We start from the raw sequence: 19,873 nt of genomic DNA, 5'->3' as shown, positions 1-19,873 counted from the left end.
ATTCAGCGTGACAAAAGGGCAGCCCGGTTACAATAGGAAAAAATGGTTCAACGGGGTGTTTTACATACACTCTTTTTTGTGGTATAATTGTGGATGCTTTCTCCAATTTGATACAGATTGTTGAGGGTAGGGTGTTTTTCTTTGACGGGGCGTGCTTTGCAGGGCTTTATTTTACAGCTCTCTTATTTCTTCAGTTCTGCACTCAGGTCAAATACAAACTTCTGGGGGCTTTTTTTGGGGGGGGGGGAGGGAAGGGGAGAAGGGCAAACACTGTTAGTTGGAGTTGTCTATCTCAGTCTCCTGTGGACCATCCCACCCACCGGCTACATTATCTTCTGTTGACTTCTATGCAATTAGCCACAGTTGGGTTGAGTAAAAACAAACTTCTGATCTATGTTCAGAATTGCAGTGATTTAATGTAAGCTATATGTATTAGAGTCAGGGCTGGAGGCCCAGCCAGACTCAAAGCGATAGCATGCTAAACACTTTACAAACACAGAGGACAGTCTCTATTCCAAAGAGCTCGCAAACTAAATCAGGACAGACACATGGTAGGAGGGTAAACAGGAACAGAACGGTGAAGTGATTTGCTTGGGATTACCCAACAGACTAGTGTCAGGAATACGGTCCGGGTCCCCTAAGTCACAAATCAGTGCCCTATATACTGGACCCTACTACCCCACTGAGTTCTGATGCAGGAGGGATGATCCGGGGGTTAGGGTGTTGGCCTGGTATTTGGGAGGATGGTGTTCAATTCCCTGCCTTGCACAGTCTTCCTGTGGGACCATGGGCAAGCTTTGTAAGCCCAGATCCTCAAAAGTATTTATGTAGGTGCCTAACTCCCATTGACTTCGTCTCTCTGTGCCTCAGTTCCCCGTCTGTGACGTGGGATAATAGCACTTCCCTATGTCCCAGGAGAGTTGTGAGGAAAAACGGTACAAGATCATGAGGGGCTCCAATACTACAGGGTAACACTACACCGTGTTACCCTTGTCTGATTTTACTTCTTTCTATTCTATTTCCAGGGGAGGAGCACCCGGGAAGCCCAATCAAGATCAGGTCCCCATCGTGCTAGGCACCATACCAAGACATAGTCCCTACTCCAAACAGCAGACACTGTAAGGTTCCACTCCTGTAACTGGATCTTCATGGGCTGACTCTGTTGCAGTCCCTACTGTAGTCAACAGGGCTCTGCCCAGGCCCAAGATCTCACGCTGATCTGATTTCAGCAGCAAGGCCTCTAAGACTATCACTTATAAGAGCCTTGTTAACTATTAGTTTTTTCAGCTAATGTGATGTGAGTTGACAAAGCAGGTGGCAGAGGAGGGATGTTCCAGGGGTTAGAGGCATAGGCTTCCTGTGTGACTTTAGGCAAGTCAGTTAGGGCTAAATCTACAAAGGGACTTAATTGCTTAAATCCAACACTTATGTGCTATTGAGAGTCTCAAAACCTCTGCTCAGCTGCTGTCTTGCTCTATGGGTACCTAGGTTTCTGCTAGGAAAGTCCCATATGTCAATGGTTCTCAACCAGGGGTACACGCATCCCTGGGTGTACGCAGAGGTCTTCCAGGGGTTACATCAACTCATCTAGATATCTGCCTAGTTTTACAACAGGCTACATAAAAAGCACTAATGAAGTCAGTACAGACTAAAAGTTCATACAGACAATGACTTGTCTATACTGCTCTATATACTGTACACTGAAATGTAAGTACAGTATTTATATTCCAGTTGATTTATGTTATAATTATAGGGTAAAAAGGAGAAAGTCAGCATTTTTTCACTAATAGTGAGCTGTGACACTTTCGTATTTGTATGTCCTGATTTTGTAAGCAAGTAGTTTTTAAGTGACGTGAAACTTAAAAACTAAAAGACAAATCAGACTCCTGAAAGAGGAACAGTAGTTTGGGAAGGTTGAGAGCAACTGCCCTAGGTGCCTATGTTTCTGCTGTTGGGCATGTGCAAAATCACCTAAGTCCTGATGTTGATGCTCACGCCTAAATTCTGGCAGGATTCTTCAACTGGGCATCCCCCTGCCTATCTCACTTGAGGGGCTTGGTCTGGTAGATGTTCTTAGGCCTTCCACAAAAGACAAGTGGGGCTGACTGGGATGGCAGTCAGGGGGTGTACCCACCCCAGCATACCTAATAGCCAGGGCCCTTACCTCGGAGTGAGAAACCTGCTTTCAGATCCCCACCACGCCACCTGATTCACAGCAAGGACGTACACTTGGGTCTCCTACGTCTCAGGAGTGCCCTCACCTTGGAGCTATTGGCTATTCTGGAGTGGGGTCTCAGTGTCTCCTGCTGAAGCTGTTTTACTTAGTATGGACTACATATTCCTGGGTGAGACTGACTGGATAGCTCAGTGGTTAGGGCCCTCAGGTAGGAGACCTCAGTTCAAGTCTTTGCTGAGGAATGTTTTATTTATACAAAGTGGTATAGCTTCACCAGGAGATATTGAGAGACTCATTCCATGATAGCCAAGAGCCTGGGGATTGGGGCTCTGATGTGGAACAGGAGAGACCAACGTTCGAATCTCTGCTCCAAACCAGCCAGAGCAGGGATTTGAAAATGAGTCTCTCACATCCCAGGTGAGGGCCCTAACCACTGGGCCTCTGGCTAGAACTGGCTGACCTGGCTTAGTCACCTAACTCCAGCAGGAGGCTCACAGCTGAGAAAACTGATTGGCGTAGATGCCTAACTACATTTCAGTGGTGGGGCCTCTCCTTGACATTTCTTACTGACTAGCTTAGGGGCTCCCTACTGAGGTTGCTGGCCTCTGTGAATCCCATCCTTAGGTGCCAAACTCCTTCTGCATAGGATAGAGAATCTGGTCACCTAACCGTGAATTTCACTGGGCAGCAGGGGGCCTAAAAGTTAGGGGTTGAAATATCTAACTCCCTTTGTGGATCTGTTCCTTAGGGATGGTCTACCCTACAAATTAGGTTGGCTTAACTACATCGCTCAAGGCTGTGAAAAACTTTCACACCCTGTGCGATGTAGTTAAGACGACCTAATTTGTAGCATTAGATGCTGCTAGAATATTTCCCTCAACCTACCAGCTGCCTCTTAGGTGGATTTACTACAGTGAGGGGAGAACCCCTTCCGGTGGTGTAGTAAGTGTCTACACTACAGCTGCACCACTTTAGTGTTTCAAGTGTAGACACACCCCCAATAAGCATAATAATACTGCTCTACTTCACAGGAGTAGTGTGAGGGTAAATACATGTCAAGATTGTTAGGTTCTCAGCTATTAGGGTAAGGGAGGCCATATAAGTACTGTAGATAGATAGAAAGCCACGATAAGTTGGGGGAGCAGGGCAGGGTATTGCTACTAATGTCTGGTCTCTGTATTATAGGAGTGCTCCCCAATATGCTGTAGGTGGAACTTTCCAAAAGCCCCAGAGGGACTTAGGATGGGACCCGTGCTCCTAAACCACTTAGACTATTTTGAACACCCCCACCCTGTTCTCATCTTACAGTAGATGTAAAAAAAATTAATCCACCAAAAGCTACATTAAGAGCAACATTAAAGATGATAGACTATGTATGAACTAAGACAAATTATAGCTAACGCTCCTCTGAAAACTAGACAGAGCTGGGAACAAGGCAAGTAATTGAAACAGCGATTAAAACCAACCCTGAAAACAGCTTTACTTTCAACGTAAAACAAATGTCATGAGTGAGTGCTTGTGCAGAGTACATACCATACAGAAGCCACAAAACTGTATTGTTTTTTCCCGCAGTCTTGTCTAGTTCTAATAGGATATTTCTATTCTAATAGGATATTTAGAAAGCTGGAATGATAATGAGCTGAGAAAACATGACTCTAGACCAGAAAATAAAATGGCAAGTGTTCATTATCAAGGGAATATTGGCAAATAAGTGTTAGAGAACAAGAATGCCTGATGATGCAATGTTTTTCATCTGACACTGAGCACAGAAAACCTTTTCATATGCTCTAAATCTGCAGCTACAATAAAGCCTTCATAGAGACAATCTGCTTAAACTGAACGTCATACTTGCCTTTATTTTATTTTAATTGCAAAACGCTATCCAGTTTCACTGCTCAGATATGCAGCTTTTAAGGCAATATGCACAGCTCTGTATTAGCCTCCATTTTATTTGACGTCAATATCTCTGCAGTGACGAAGTTATAAGCTACTGAAGTGACATAACTGTGATGCAGTCATCTCTTTTATGCAGGATAACACCCACACCTAGCTTTTTAACCATTAAGATTTATATAATTGAAAAACCCTGCTTGTTCTTGACCTTCCTGTTTGAATCCTCTACCTCTCCATAACAGTATTGTTCAAATGTCCGATTTTACACCACTGAAGTCGGTGGAAGTTTTGCCATTGACTTAAACGACAACAGGATAAAGCTGAATAGTATTGGGATAAAGCAAGTATTTGGCCCCAAATAATGTCTACCTCTGGTACACTACTTTTTATCAGTAGATCTCCATCCACTTTACGAAAGAGGTCAGTATGATTATCCCCATTTTATAGATGGGGAATCCAAAGAACAGAGAAGGGAACTGATTTGCCCCATATCTTCCAACAGGCCAGTGGTGCAGCTGAGAGTGGAACTCTGGTCTCCAAGCCAGCACACTATCCAATGAGCCATATAGCCTCCCACAATAAATGATATTCGTTATTTATTTAACACATTGTTATGCCTAAAAATCAGTCATGACTCCATTGTGCTAAGGGCTGTAAAAATATATGAAACAGCTGGAAATGCGTTTTTGTTGTTGCAAATTTCAAAATTTTGCTGAAATTTACAATTTTGAAATTTCAGGGGGAAAATATAGAGGAGGGGGTGAAGTTTATGTGAAAATGTTCATTTCCCCCTCTGGCCTTTTTGGCGTGTGTGTGTGTGTGTGTGTGTGTGTGTGTGTGTGTGAGAGTTGTTTTTTTTTTGTTTTCTGAGCAGCCCTATAAATGATAATCACAGACAATCAATCTGTCTCTTGGCGTTAATGCTGCACAAACATGTGAACTGATCACCATATTCTAGATCCTTTGCAGATGTAAATCAATTGATATTAATGGTGCTTCCCTTGGATTGAGAGCAACAGACGGCTCTGGAGACAGTGAAGTAATAAATCCATAAAACAAATATGGCCTTTAGTGTGATCTAGATCTGAATGAATCTTGGGATGGGGGGGAATGCTGCAAATGTTCATTCCAATTGTTAAATCAATTTGTGTTTGCTTTCCAGAAACACTTGTGCCCGTTGAATGGTGTCAGAAAACAAATTTCAAAGCCATATGTGTGAGAATTCCTGGAAACATAAGATTAGGACGGAAGACAGTCAAGGTCTGGAGTTTTATACCAATGCATTTCTCAGTCCCTGAGTTGCAGTCTACTTTATTCAGTTTGCAATTTTGCAGTACTGCACAATCACCGAATCAGTTTCTCTAACAATGTCATTTTCAGCTGAAAGGTTTGTTTGCTCCATACATAAGGCCTATTCTAGTTACAGATTTGTTCTTGTGTGCAGCATGGGCTCCTTTTTGTTACTTCCTTGTTGAAATGATCAGTTGAAAACAACATAAAGAGCAGAGATATCAACGTGGAAAAAGACAAAGAACACCGAATGGAATCACACCCAGTGATCCATCCCTGCTCATGGAAACACTTAAGCATGTGACTAATTTTAGGCACGTGCTAAAGTCCCATTGATTTAACTGCCTTGATGAAAAGGGACAGATTTAAGCACATGCTTAAATGCTTTGATGAATTGGGTCGAAGTCATTGCTCTGCATTCCACCTGTAGCTTCACTAAGCGTAGAAAGGGGCTCTTCTTGAACCCACAGACTCAATAAATGCTGCAAATGTAAACAGATTGGTGATTTCAAGATCATTTTCAAAATCATTTGGTCTAAGGCAATACCTACAAGGAAAAACTTTGACGGTAAATGGACCTTGAAATCTCCATTCTACCCCAGGAATACAGAAATTAAAGTACTATTGCTTATAAAACACTGAATACAATTTTACATGTCATTTTGCTCTTTCTTTGATGCTCGTAAGTTTTGTAGTGCAAAGAGAGAGGGAAAGGTTCATGTGATAATATTGTCACCGTTCTGTTGTCTGTCACTAGCAATGTAGACATTATGGAAATGTACAAAACACTGTCGTCTGCATGACGTTTCTTAATACAATTCTGATTTCCTTACAGCTATGATGGAAAGGAAGTCAAGATTTCATTCATGAAAGTGAAAGATGATATTAAAGAAAGCAACAACTTTGAAGAGATGCCAGACATCAGCCAAGGTGGAAAAGAATTACATGGAATTACTGTCATTGAAAACAACTCACCTCATAAGTAGCCTCCTGAGTGGGAATCTACCCTCTTTCTTTAAGGGAACAGAAGACAGGTGGGCCAGAACACACAACTGGTAGAACTTAAACAAACCATCAAGAGCAAACATGTCTTTAAGGCTCATTATTAAGTGAGATTGTAGGAAATGTCCGCACATCAAATCCACACCGATGCAAACAGGAAGAAGAGTTTAGAAAGAGAGAAAGTTCAGGATGGTCTTGACTAATTATGAAGCCAAAACAGCACTCACACCTTTAAATCATTTTCTGAAACAGCCCCCTCCCCTACGTGATATTACTTACATTTTCCATATTTTATCATAGATTTCCCCCCCCCTACATTTTAAACTGAGGGGTTTGGGGGAGCACGGTTGTGACAGCTCAGTCTGGGAACTTAAAATCCAGATGGCTTCTTTCTGGCTTGTGCATCATCACCAGTATAAAGATTCGCCAGGCCAAACGCTGTCCTCATTTACACCTGTGCAACCCCTTTTGCATTAAATTATGCCCTCACTGACACCTGTGCAACTCTTTCTCTCCACTGACAACTGTGAAGGCGTAACTTGAGGATCGTTGGGTTGCATAGGTGTCCTTGCAAGTCAGACTGCGTTAATAGTTATGTTGATGAGGCATGAAGCAGAAATGATTGCAGAAGCAATACCCTACACACAGCTCTATTTGGGGCTGAAGGATATAGCCAGAACTTCGATAGCTGAGTCCTCCTTTGACAAAGTCAGCTGCAGGGATACAGACACCTCTCTGAACAAACTCTTCACGAGCTTCAAATCAGTGTATTTCAGATGAGAACACCTTCCTACATCTATTAAACAGCTAGCTGCCACTTTACCATTGATCAGCAGAGGATCTGCTATGGGGCAAGAAAATATGCACCGTCCTGTATGCCTTACCTGTTTCATATGAGAAATCTGAACTGATACAAGTATCTCTGCTTCAGTTCTGATATGCCAGTCTGTTCAGATTCCCACGTCCGATGTAGAAGTTAGAAGGAAGAGGGGGACTAGGCATTCAGAGCTAGATTTCCTGGGGGAGCAATTGGGGGGAGGGTATAATGAACTCCCCTTTCACATCTAGGCACTTGAACAAACAAATAGTAGGAGAGAGTCCCTGCCCCCAAGAGCTTTGGCCCAGATACCCAAAGGTATTTAGGTACCTCACGCCCATTGAAATCAATAGCTTTGAGGATCTGGGCTTTCCATTCTGAACAGATAAGAGACAAAGGATGGGAAGGGAAACATCTCTCCATTAACTCCAAGGCTTTTATGGCCTTAACATCAGAAGGATCCATGGACCTATTTATATTTAAAATCAGAAATAGGCAACAAACCTATAGGAACCTCTTGACATGTTAAATCAGGTCAGAGTTTATCCAGGCCTTTTGAACAACTGTAGACACATTTCTCTCTACTATGGCTCATTATCCTAATATAGCAACCATATGTAGATAAAGTAAAGCTGGGCATTCAGTACAACCCATGCTCCAGGCGCAGGGACTAAGTGTTAAGGCAAGAAATGACTTTTTTCTGGCATGGCCCACTGCAGATTGAACTGGAATTGCAATTAAACGTTGAAGTGCTCATTTAATGTCAGTGATGTGTAAACTACATTGCTATTGTTATTTTAGTGCCGATTTACATAATTGGAGTGCCCTGAAGTCACACTGCATGCATCTTAAATTCAAGCTAAAGAGCTCCAGGAAGTCATAAAATTAAACATGATCTGGGATGGAGTGCTGAAGGAAAAGTCCCTAAGCTGTCACCCTTTCTAGGGCTTGAATGTCAGCCTGGGCCACCACTCCTGCCCATGCAATGAAGAGGAATCAAAGTAGAAATCAGAGCTTGGCAAGTCTCGGGACTTGTGGTCTTCATAGGAAACTTTTATCAGTTACCTCATTATCTCAGGTTTCAGAGTAGCGGCCGTGTTAGTCTGTATTCGCAAAAAGAAAAGGAGGACTTGTGGCACCTTAGAGACTAACCAATTAATTAACCAATTAATTGGTTAGTCTCTAAGGTGCCACAAGTCCTCCTTTTCTCATTATCTCAGTGTAATTAAAGTGCTATAGTTATACTGGCATAACTCCGCATTTGGACACTCTTGCTCTGGAATAAGAGTGGCTTTTTCGGGGTTGGCTTAAAGCCTTTCCAAAGCAACTAAAACTAAACCAAAGAAGGCTGCTGTTTTACCAGAGGAAGAGTGTCTCCATGGGGAATGATACCAGTGTAACTAGAGCCATTTAAATCCACACCTTAGCTCATACGGGTGTAACTTTCCTATATAGACAAGCCCTAAACTGTGCAAAATGGGCCGCTCAGAATGTGGAAATGACCATGAAACTGTCTCCTGGGGCTTTAAATTCTCCACACATTGATTTGATCTGTGAAATCCCATCAGTCTTTTGCAAGGCCCCTCACCCACCCATCCTGGGCGGTGCTCCGAGGAAGAGGCACAACATGGCAAGGGATTCTGGCTAGTTCAAGTGAGAGCCTATGGTAGGACCTGGACAGTTGATCCTTTGTATCGTCATTTCTGTTGCATTTGTACCTACAGGCATCAACTTTGACCAGGGCCCCAGTGTGCTAGGCACTGTATATGCATATAATAAGGGACAGTCTCTGCTAGGAAGAGCTCATGATCCAAGTAGGACAAAGGGTAGAGAAAAGGAAATGTTAGTATCCCTATTCTACAGGGAGCCATGTCACAAAGAGATTAAGGCCCAGAAGTTAGGAGCCTAAAGACTTACCTACTGTCACACAAGGAGTGTGTGGAAGAGCTGGGACCTGAAGCCAGGTCCCTTGAGTCTCAGTGAGTCCAAGATATATCACCCTTACTGAATCTATTCACCTTGACATGAACTAGATCAGGCACAGTAGAGCCAGCCCCTTCTTCCATGTCATGTTCTGAACTCGTCTCTGAAAACAGCTTCAGCAAACTGGAGTAGCCGTGGCCATACATTATCAACTGCCACATCAAAGGGTTTCGCAGCATCACACGCCAGCATCAGCTCTAGGATGGACGGGGACTAGTCGTGGAAATGGGCAATCAGGCCGCGAAGCCTATAGACCGGCACCCTGCTTCTGCTGAGTAGGACACAGAGAGAGGCTCAGTGGTAAAGCCAATCCAAAAAGGTTTTCTAAGGAGGAGTTGCATATCCAGAGAGTTCTGACACATGTCCACCACTGGAGGGCAGGCATATCTTAAAAACGTTCAGGGCTGTCAGCAAAGCAGCCCTGAATTCCCAAGAACTAGGGGCTGAACCTAGAAAGTCAAATGCATATAAAATGGTGCTTCCCAAAGGATAAAAGGAGCTTTCTCGGGAATCTGATGCTTTTCTTTCAGTCGGGCCAGCACATGATTTCCAGCTCCCCAGGCTACTTATCTGTGTGACACGCAAGGTGCGAGTGGCAAACGTTTTAGCAGGAAGCTGCACTCCCCTTCTGTTACTACTGATCCAACTAGATGCTAGAGTTTAACAAAGAGGGGGCTATGTCACTCTGAGTCTCATATCTCTGCTCAAGCCTGGGGACACAGAGTCATAGGCGTGGCCAAGGTTGGCCTGTAAGATGGGTACATTTCAGGCAGTGTGCTTTGAAGGAATGAAGAAGTCAAGGTGCCTCTGGGAAAAGGAACTGATCTGAGTCTAGGGGAACATTTCTGGAGGTGCTCCAGGACAAGAAAGCAGCACAATGAGCTTGATACCTACTTAAAAAGCCCCACATATTCTTGGTTGTGGAGTCATCCCTCTGAAATCTTTTGAATATGAAAGGTCTTACCCATGGGAGATTCTACAAGCAGGAGATATGAACCCCCCTTCATTTCAGGGGTGCATATGGGAACTCGACCAAGTTTTTCCTTGCTGGCATGACAGCAGCAGTTAGTTTTCCTCTCCAAGAGCCAAACACATCCACTGCAATCTAAACAGGTTTTTAAAAAGTGAGAAATGAGCTTTCGGTTATCTGTGCAAGGTTCAAAAGATGGCTGAGGTTTGCTCTAGATTTGACCGGGGCTGCTATATTGTGTTAGACATTTTAACATTAGACAGAGTACATGTAGATGCATTAGACACAGTGCATCCGATGAAGTGAGCTGTAGCTCAGGAAAGCTTATGCTCAAATAAATTGGTTAGTCTCTAAGGTGCCACAAGTCCTCCTTTTCTCTTTGCGAATACAGACTAACACGGCTGCTACTCTGAAAAAAGTGCCTTTAGAGTAACCATTCGGATGCTGTTTATAAGACCTTGAAGTCTTTGAACCACTTCCACAACAATGGGGCGAGGCCATTTACACCAACTGAGGACCCGGGGTCTGTTGTTTATGTCATTATGCTTTATGTTCACCCACTGAAAATCTAGTGTGTGGATTATTTTTACTTTTTCTATCGGCCTAGTTTATTTTAAAACACTCCGATTCTCCCAAAACCTTAGCTGACCTTCACACCTTAGAAGTCAGCAAACACCTAAATCCCACGACACGAAACTAATCCGATTTGTATAAGCAGAGCCCGAGACTTATTTCTCTCTTCTCTTGCAGAGGAAACGTATAATGAATGGATCATTGTTCAATACACATCTCTGATTTTCCTCTGCTTTTCCACTTGTAGGCGCGCAGGCTCCAGCTAATGCGATTGTCATTCCCTAACTCCAAGGCTGTGCTCTGCCGGACGTTTTAGCCAATGCATGGATTGATCCCGATTCTCGTTTGCCCAAGGACTCGGGGAGAAGAAACTATTCCCTACAGGGCTAGATCTTGTGGCACGGGAGATCCCTAGGACTAGACTTATTAAACTTGACGCTAAACTAACAGCTACCGGCTGACAGCCTGATCCAACTCCTATTGGAGCAGCATTATCCGCTTCCCATCGGAGGCGCCTTATTTTGCAAAAAATCACGCTGCACGTTCGTTGTCTCTCATCGGGATGACTAGCTCCGATACAGGCTGGCAGGGCACCGGGCGCTGCATTTATTTATTTATTGCATGAGCAGGCCCTGGTGTCTGCAGAAATCAAACCGCGACCAGGGTGGTGGTGGAGGGGGAAAGGGGGTGGGTGGAAGGAGAGACAATGCTCAAGATTTGATTTGCAACGTAGGAAAGGTAAACCCCCCTACCAAAAATGACACGTCCGGACCCTTGATCTCGGTTTAACTTTAGCCACCAGGTTATTGGAGGATCTTTTACAAAATAAAGAAAACTCACCCGCCTCCGAACTAAGCCAGCTGGAGGCAGGTAATGCTGCAGGCTAATGGGCCCGGGCTGGTGCGACGCGTGACTCCTGAAACTACCCCTGCGCCTTCCTCCCAGAAGTTTTACAATCCTAGTGCTGCGGGTTTGGGTTTGGCTCTGGCAGCCGCGCCTCGTCCTCGCTTCCCCCCACAGCCTTCTCCTCCTTCCCAACCCGGAAAGGCTGGGAAAGCAGCGGGGTGTGTGTGTGTGTGTGTGTGTGAGAGAGAGAGAGAGAGAAGGAGCGAGGCGCCCCAACCCCGCTCCCCTTTAGGGTGGTTGCAAAGCGGAGCTGGGACCGGCCCGAGGAGGCGGCGTCCCCTTTAAAAGCCGCGAGCGCGGCGCGGCCACCGCTCGCTCCCCGGCCTCGTGATTGGCGGGGAGCCTCCAGCCCCCGGGGTCGTGACATCAGCAGCGCCACAAAAAGCCAAGCAGGCAGCCGGCCCCCTCGGCCAATTTGCCAGCGAAGGGGAAGGGCCTGGGCACCCCCCGCGCGCCGCGGGAGCAGCGCGTGCGAGGAGAGCGCGGGGGTCCCCCTAGCGCCGCTGCCGCTGTCTCCGCCTGCCGCCGCCAGGCGCCTCGCGAAAACGGGAGCGGAGGGAAGGAAAAGTCAAAACTTCAGCTGGCGGCGGCGGCTGGACTCGTCTCGCTGCTGATGCTAAGGGCGTATTTTTTCCAAGGAGGCGGCGGCTAACTGATTTGCATATCGATCTTCCCCCCCCTCCTCCTCCTTTCTCCCCCCCCCCCCGGCGCGCGCACACGAAGCCACCACGCTTGTGGATCGCTGCTTTGCACAGGGAGAGCCCCCCCCCCCGTCCCCTGGCTGAGACTCGCCTCCCGCCGCCGCCTTCTCAACCCGCCGCCTCCCGCTGGCCGTCCGAGGCGGACGGCGCTTCTGCCTCCTGCCCCGCCGCTGTCAGGGGAGCGACAGCCAGGGATGCTGCAGGAACGCCCCGGAGTCCCCGCCGCGGACGCGAGCCCCCCTCCCCGCCGCTGCGGCTCGCAGGTAGCGCCCGGGCCGTCGCCGAGCCCGCTGCCCGGAGATGACTCCCAGGAGGCGCGATGGGCTGCCGCGGGGGCGTTAGAGCGCTGAAAGGAAGCGGGCGCCGAGCCCAGCAGCCGCCCAGTGTCTCCCAGGGCAGGGACGCCGGTGGCTTTGGCTAAGGACGTAGCGGGACTATTTCCCCTCTTGCTTCTGAGAGCTTCCCCCCCCCCCAAGCCCCCCGGAGCTGCTGAACCGTGCCCGGAGAAAATAACTCTCGTCCCCCCCCTTCCCTCCCCACGGGGGTGCCGCATCGCAACCCCCGCACGCCGCTGGGGCGGTGCTGGCAACGGATACAAGCCCGCTACCCGGCGGGGAGCCGCCCCCCCCCCTCGCTCTTCCCGGGCCAGACGCTTTCTATGTGGAGCCCGTGTCCATGGACGGGCCCCGGTGCGCTGCCGCCGCTGCTTAGGCGATCGGCGGGCTCCTAAAGGTAAGCGAGGCGGCCGGGCACCTGGGCGAGCCCCGCGCGAGCCTCTGGCTTTTGCACACCTGTCCCGCCGGGGCTCCGACCGGACGCGGCTACTCCCCCTTCTCCCCACGGCGGATCGGCACATTGCAGTCCCCGCGTGCCGCCTTCCCACTCCGCCTCCGAGCAGCCCTCATGGAAGCTACTTTAGGGTGGCTGTTCACACCCCACTGATGATGTGTGTGTGTGGGGGGGGAAAGGGCTTTTTCTAGGGGTGACACTAGCCTGGCCGTCCAGGCTGGCCCAGCCCTTGAGCCGCCCCCCGATCTTCTTTGTCTTGCACGCCCCCCCATCTTTCCATAGCACCCCGCAACCACCAACCTAACCCAGCTAACACCCCTCTCTGGAACCAGCTGGCCGTGGCCCTAGAGGGATCCCACCTCGACATGGAGATGGCCGGAGCGGTTCCTGTCCGCAGCCAGTCGCTGTGCGCAGAGGTGCCCTGTCTCTCTCCATCTACGGGGCTCCGCTCTGCTGTGGGCCAGGTTCTGCTGTGCAAGGGCCGGGCCCATGGGGGCGGCGGGGGGGGGGGGGCTTTGGATCCGGCCTGGGATCAGGAGTCCCTTCGGGAGGCGGTGGAGCTGCTGCGGGTGTAACCGAGAGCGGGACGTGTGACCCGGTGTGGACAGGGCTGATCCGTTTCCACGGCCCCGAGCCGTGCCCTCGGCCTCCCTCTGCCGGGGGAGCAATAGCTGGTGTGCAGGACCGGGCCCACGGGGGTGTGTGTGTGTGTGTGTGTCCCGGCCCCCCCCTTCCAGGGAAGCCAGCTCTGGATCGGGCCCCGGGGCCGCGTGGGTCATGCCGGGGTGGTGGGACGGGAGTGGGCGCCCCTCGCCGGCCGCCCTGACTTGCCCCCCCGCATCCCGCCCCTCTCCGCGCAGGTTGACCATGGTGGCCGCCGTCCGCTCCCTGCTGGCGCTGCTGCTGTACCAGGTGCTGCTGGGCGGCTCGGCCGGGCTCATCCCGGAGGTGGGCCGGCGGCGCTTCAGCGACTCGGGCCGCGCCGCCCCGCAGCAGCTGCGGAGCCAGTTCGAGCTGCGCCTGCTCAACATGCTGGGGCTGAAGCGGCGGCCGAGCCCCAGCAAGAGCGCCGTGATCCCGCCCTACATGCTGGACCTCTACCGCCTGCAGGCGGGCCAGCAGCTGGGCCCCCCCGCCCTGGGCCACCAGCTGGAGAGAGCCGCCAGCCGCGCCAACACGGTCAGGAGCTTCCACCACGAAGGTAGGGGCCGGGGCTGGCTTGGCTGGGGTGGGGCGGGGGGGGTCTCTCTGCTGGGCTGGGGTGGGGAGGGGGGGAGTGGGGTCTCTCTGCGCTGCCCCCCTGGGGATCGCCCCGCCCCAGCGGTTCTTGGGAGCTCTGGGTGCGGGTTCTGCTGCCCCTTGCCCTACAGGAGCAGGGAGAGGTGGGAGGATATGGTTTGGGGGAGAGTGTGTGTGTGTGTGTGTGTGGACTGGGGTGGGGGGGGCGTTGGTAGGTCCTAAGCTATGGGTCCTAAGCATGTGTTCAGTTGTCAGGAGTATTGTGTAGATGAGTGTGAGCAGGTCTTGTGTGGTTGGGGGGTGTGTGTGTGTGTACCATCAGCATTGGACCCCCCCAAAAAAAAGGGGGTGGGGAGAGGGGTGTGTGTGTATGTGTGTGGAAATCTTTCCAAATAGGTTTCAGAGTAACAGCCGTGTTAGTCGGTATTCGCAAAAGGAAAAGGAGGACTTGTGGCACCTTAGAGACTAACCCATTTATTTGAGCATGAGCTTTTGTGAGCTACAGCTCACTTTATGCATCCGATGAAGTGAGCTGTAGCTCACAAAAGCTTATGCTCAAATAAATGGGTTAGTCTCTAAGATGCCACAAGTCCTCCTTTTCTTTTTGCGAATAGTGAATGTTTGGCTGCTAATAAGTTTTGTTAAACTCACAAGAACGGTGTAGTCACGTTTTTTGTTTGATGGTGGTTGTTTTAAACACCCTCATCAAAGCAGTCCTTTCAATGTAATTAATGTTCTGAGGCATTTATTCCGAAAATTTCCTCCCGCTTGTCTCCCCCGAGCCCCCTTCATCCCATGTGTAGTTTTCATTTTATTTTTACAGCTTGGGTTCAAATTAAGAATTCCCACAAATAGCCTTCAAAAATAAAAGCTAAACACCAGAAAAGTCGCCCAGTTGATCTGGGTTAGGTTTTTGGAAGGTTTCTAATCCCTGGGAGAGATCAATGCAACAATCAATTGTATTGTTTGCACAATGACTTTCTTGTTTTGGGTTTGAATCTAGGATAGATTTAGTGTAGATCTAATGTAAGCCTTCAAAAAAAAAAAAAGGGTTGATAAAAGCATTGCCACAGCTGGTCATTGGACTTCATGTGCACCTGAGCCTTCAGGTAACGTGGTCATCTCTTAATTAAGATGCTGAATGCATTTTAAAAGTAGGTAAAATGGGTACTTACAAGAACTGGAGTGTCTGTGGCTTAAAGTAAATATAGTAAAGTAAAGCTATTCAGTTGTTCAACAAACTTTTAGTACCAATCATCTCTCCGCTTTGTTAAACGTTTGCACATAAATCTATTTGTTGAAAGCTTTCCAGCTTTGAGAGTTTGAATCCAATTAACTAGATCACTCCTGTATAACTGGAGTCCTATATGTAGAAGTTCCAAAAACTAGTTACATTTAGCTGTTACATACAGCTAACACTCCTATCTTTGATGCTTACTAAATGCATACAAAGATGATGATCTTGACTTCCTGGATGAGTTTCTTCCTTTTTAAATTTGTCCATTTTGTAGTTAATTGGCTTTCCAGTTGTATGGCCATGGATGGACAAATAAACTTGCATAACATAGCTGAACTGGGGTATCTAATCTGACACAGATAGACTTGTACAGTTAGTGGTTTGTATGTTGCCCATCTGCTCTTCGCAAAAAAAAAAGTTTCCAGAACTTGTAAATAACTTCTAGCTATTAGTCTTCAGTGGTGGCATGCTGTACTCTCACTGTAAACTTAATGAAAATACAGACTCCACATGTTATAACATGGAGCTGTGACGAAAGAAATTTTATTAGGATTTAATTAAGTTGGTATACAAAGGAAGTGGCCTAAGATCAGTCGTTATATTGTCTGATGGGAAGCCTTATAATGAGGAAGAAGATTAATGGTGAAATCTAACCTTGCACTGTGGTTTGTGCTTGTGTGTGAAAGTAAATTTCTTCATAATGAATGGGGGAAAATCCAGTGCGTGGTTCATTCATGCTAAAACATTTCTGAATGTAAAACTATACATGATTGGGGGGGGGGAAGAGTCTACAAAAGTTGGAACTCTACAAAAGCACATTTTATAGCTTAAATCTGCAATTTAAGTAATCATGCAACAAATTAAAAAAAACCCCAAAAACTCAAAGCACTTGCCTTAAAACCATTGGTCAGATCTAGCTACCTGGAAATCCTGTTGACTGATGAAAAAAACAAGAGTCCATGTTTTGAGGTAGACAATTACAATACAGCTGTATATATTTATAAATTTTGGGCTGGATACAGAAACTTTGATGAATAATGCTTACTCATATAAGAAATTGAAATTAAAGTCAATGGGATTAATCACTTGAGTAAGAATTACTCACCAGAATAATGATTTCAGCTAATAAGATGAATGAATTGTTGTCCAGCATATTTATCACCAAAGTTAAAAAAACACTTTTGGAAAGGCTTATTTGTTAATACTCTTGTTTATAATTTATAGGGCTACACACATGGTCTGAGCCACAGGCAAACCCGTGCATTTCCCCCCTCAAATATCCCAAAATGTTTAGTATTTGGGGGTGGGGGAGAGAACAGGATAAACTTTAGGAAACCATTTCTCATTTGTATTGTTTAGAATGAACTCGTTTCATTGTCATAGTACCACCCCTGAGTTTCAGCAGAAAAAAAAATCAATACAAATGCCACCTTTTATGGATATTCAGACTAAAATAGTAGGGTATGCTTCATAAAATACCATCACAGATGTGGAGTTCCTAGTCTCCAATTAGGACCCAAAATCTGTATATTAAGATTTGTAAATCTAAATAGTGGAGTAATATTTTTGGAATGGAGTTTAAGGGATTGACATAAAGCCATATTTTTGAAAAAAACAGAAATGCAGTAATTACCTTAAATCCTCAATCAGTTTTAATTATTCTGATTAGACCTCCACTAACTACAGTGCTAAAGTTTTCTTGCTAATGTCCTTGAATTCCAAAGTAATGCTTCACATTTCTTACCCGTTATTATAACCACCTGGAATGCAGAGTTTACCAGAATTGGATCAAAAGGCTTGACAATGAATGAAGTATTCTTAACTTCATGCTATACATGCTTGCATAAATAAACAGAGACAAGGGAAGCAGTATTTTTTTGTAAAAGTTTCAAATCTCACATGTGGCGTTACACTGTTTAAAGTTTCCAGCCGAAGAGTAATTCACGTTTTTGCTGCTTGTTCGGTTACTGATGGTGTTTTTGTTTTCCCTCTTTGATGAACTTAGAAGCTTGGGAAGAGCTGCCAGAAGCAAGTGGGAAAACAGCACGGCGTTTCTTCTTTAATTTAACTTCCATCCCTAACGAGGAGTTTCTCACCTCGGCTGAACTTCAGATTTTTCGGGAGCAGGTGCAGGAAACCTTTGAGAACAATAGCAGCTACCATCACCGTATTAATATTTATGAAATTATAAAGCCAGCCACAGCCACTTCTAAGGACCCTGCCGCGAGACTTTTGGACACCAGGTTGGTGCATCAGAATGCAAGTAAATGGGAAAGCTTTGATGTAACACCAGCTGTAATGAGGTGGATTGCACATAGACAGCCTAATAATGGGTTTATAGTAGAGGTGGTTCACTTGGACAATGAGAGCAGTGTTTCCAAGAGGCACGTTAGGATTAGCAGGTCTTTGCATCAGGATGAAGATAGCTGGTCTCAACTCCGGCCGTTGTTAGTAACTTTCGGCCATGATGGCAAGGGACACCCTCTCCATAAAAGAGAGAAACGCCAAGCAAAACACAAACAGCGCAAACGCCACAAATCCAGTTGCAAAAGACATCCTTTGTACGTGGACTTCAATGATGTGGGGTGGAATGACTGGATTGTTGCCCCACCAGGATATGGTGCCTTTTACTGCCATGGGGAATGCCCTTTTCCATTGGCAGATCATCTAAACACAACAAACCATGCCATTGTTCAGACTTTGGTCAATTCCGTGAATTCCAAAATCCCTAAGGCTTGCTGTGTTCCAACAGAACTGAGTGCTATTTCCATGCTCTACCTTGACGAGAACGAAAAAGTTGTATTAAAGAACTATCAAGATATGGTTGTGGAGGGTTGTGGGTGCCGCTAACACAGCAAAATATATTAGAAATACAAAAAAAGCTGACACTTTAATATTTCCCAATGAAGACTTTATTTATGTAATGAAATGGAAAAAAAAATACAACTATTTTGAAAATATATTTATGTCCACAAAAAAAGTTGGGAAAACAAATATTTTAATCAGAGAATTATTCCTTTTAAAGATTTTAAATGTATTTTAGTTGTACATTTTATATGGGTTTAATCCCAGCACATGAAGTATAATGGTCAGAATCTTATTTTGTATTTATTTACTATTATAACCACTTTTTAGAAGAATAGCTAATTTGTATTTATATGTAATCAAAAGGAGAAAATATAGGGTTTGTACATAATTTTCCAAAATTGTAGCTGTTTTAATTGTGTGTATTTAAATTGAAAAGAATACATGGAAGGTTACTATGGCAAAGTGCGTAGCACATTTGCTTTCTGCTGTGCTACTGTTAAGGTCACAAGTTCAAGTCCAGAAAAAAGTGGATAATCCACTCTGCTGACTTTCAAGATTATTCTATTGTACAATTCTCAGGAATGCTGCAGGGTGGGCTGTCCAATCCATGAGAACTGGCATCCTCCTTAGGTGGAACATTTGGATAAGAACCAGACATTACTGATCTAGTATAAATACTGCTATTCCCAACTAATTTGCAGAGTGAATATAAGCAGGGCCAATAGAAATCTTAGACCTACAGAAAAGTTGAATGTTTGTCATCCTTCTCCTCTCATTTAAATCCTTATCCTGGCCAAATATTAAATAATAAAATATGATGATTTCTTTTCTTTTTTTGTGTGGTGATATATGCTAAAAAAGGAACAATTTTATTTCTACTGGCCCTTGTCTCTAACAGTTGGGAATACAATTATTTTTTTTTCTTACCTCAAATGAGAGCTCATTTTATGCGGAATGCTCTAGAGAACGAATCTTCAAACTTTACCCTAAGTACAGAAAACTATTGTTAGCTGTGGGCGCTATCTACTTTCAGCTGCTGGTTTTGCTGACTCTCGGAGTAGTTTTGTCTTTCTTTCCGGGGTCTTGTGTTTGGAAAGAATTTTCCTGCCAAATGTTAAACCGATTTCAGATAATAAATAATAGAGCTCTGACATTTCATTCTGCAAAGTCCCATCTGTAAGAGCAAATGGTTCATTCACAAAGATAAACTGTGTTTTCTGGGTTTTCTTGCTTCTTAAAGTCTTCATTTTATTTATATATATGTGTGTGTGTGTGCATATATATATATATACAAAAATATTTTAAAAAGGGCAAAAACATGATTTGCAGTTGGCAAGCAAGGCGTTAATCGCAGTTCATACTTACTGAACATTTACAAGATTCTTGGTGTGGTAGTTTGCAAGTAATTTGTAGAAGATGGGAAGAGGATACAGAGGCTGGGTTCCTTGTTGCATTGGAAGCCCTGCCAAATATTAGACTAAAAAGTACC

At 45.9% G+C, this 19,873-nt stretch overlaps 1 protein-coding gene and 1 long non-coding RNA gene across 3 annotated transcripts; both read left to right on the top strand.

Moving 5' to 3' along the window:
- Window positions 1-1,028: 1,028 nt before the first annotated feature.
- Window positions 1,029-6,621, top strand: LOC311518719. Its single transcript, XR_014711096.1, has 3 exons — window positions 1,029-1,118; window positions 5,232-5,329; window positions 6,195-6,621. It is a non-coding gene; the product is annotated as an uncharacterized lncRNA (long non-coding RNA).
- A 5,741-nt stretch (window positions 6,622-12,362) lies between these two features.
- BMP2 (bone morphogenetic protein 2) lies at window positions 12,363-19,597 on the top strand. Of its 2 annotated transcripts, XM_084624881.1 has the most exons (3): window positions 12,363-13,043; window positions 13,961-14,301; window positions 17,582-19,597. In XM_084624881.1, the coding sequence occupies exons 2-3, from the start codon at window positions 13,968-13,970 to the stop codon at window positions 18,424-18,426; spliced, it is 1,179 nt and encodes a 392-aa protein (XP_084481007.1). In that variant the 5' UTR covers window positions 12,363-13,043; window positions 13,961-13,967; the 3' UTR covers window positions 18,427-19,597. The 2 variants fall into 2 exon arrangements, with proteins under 2 accessions (XP_084481007.1, XP_084481006.1); XM_084624880.1 differs by lacking the exon at window positions 12,363-13,043 and having other exon boundaries at window positions 13,631-14,301.
- The last annotated feature ends 276 nt before the right edge of the window (window positions 19,598-19,873 follow it).

Source organism: Lepidochelys olivacea (genome assembly GCF_965140295.1).
Source record: "Lepidochelys olivacea isolate rLepOli2 genome assembly, chromosome: 3".
Classification (NCBI taxonomy): Eukaryota; Metazoa; Chordata; order Testudines; family Cheloniidae; genus Lepidochelys; species Lepidochelys olivacea.
Note: the sequence above shows the minus strand (reverse complement) of the source record. Positions and strands in the feature narration are given on the sequence as shown.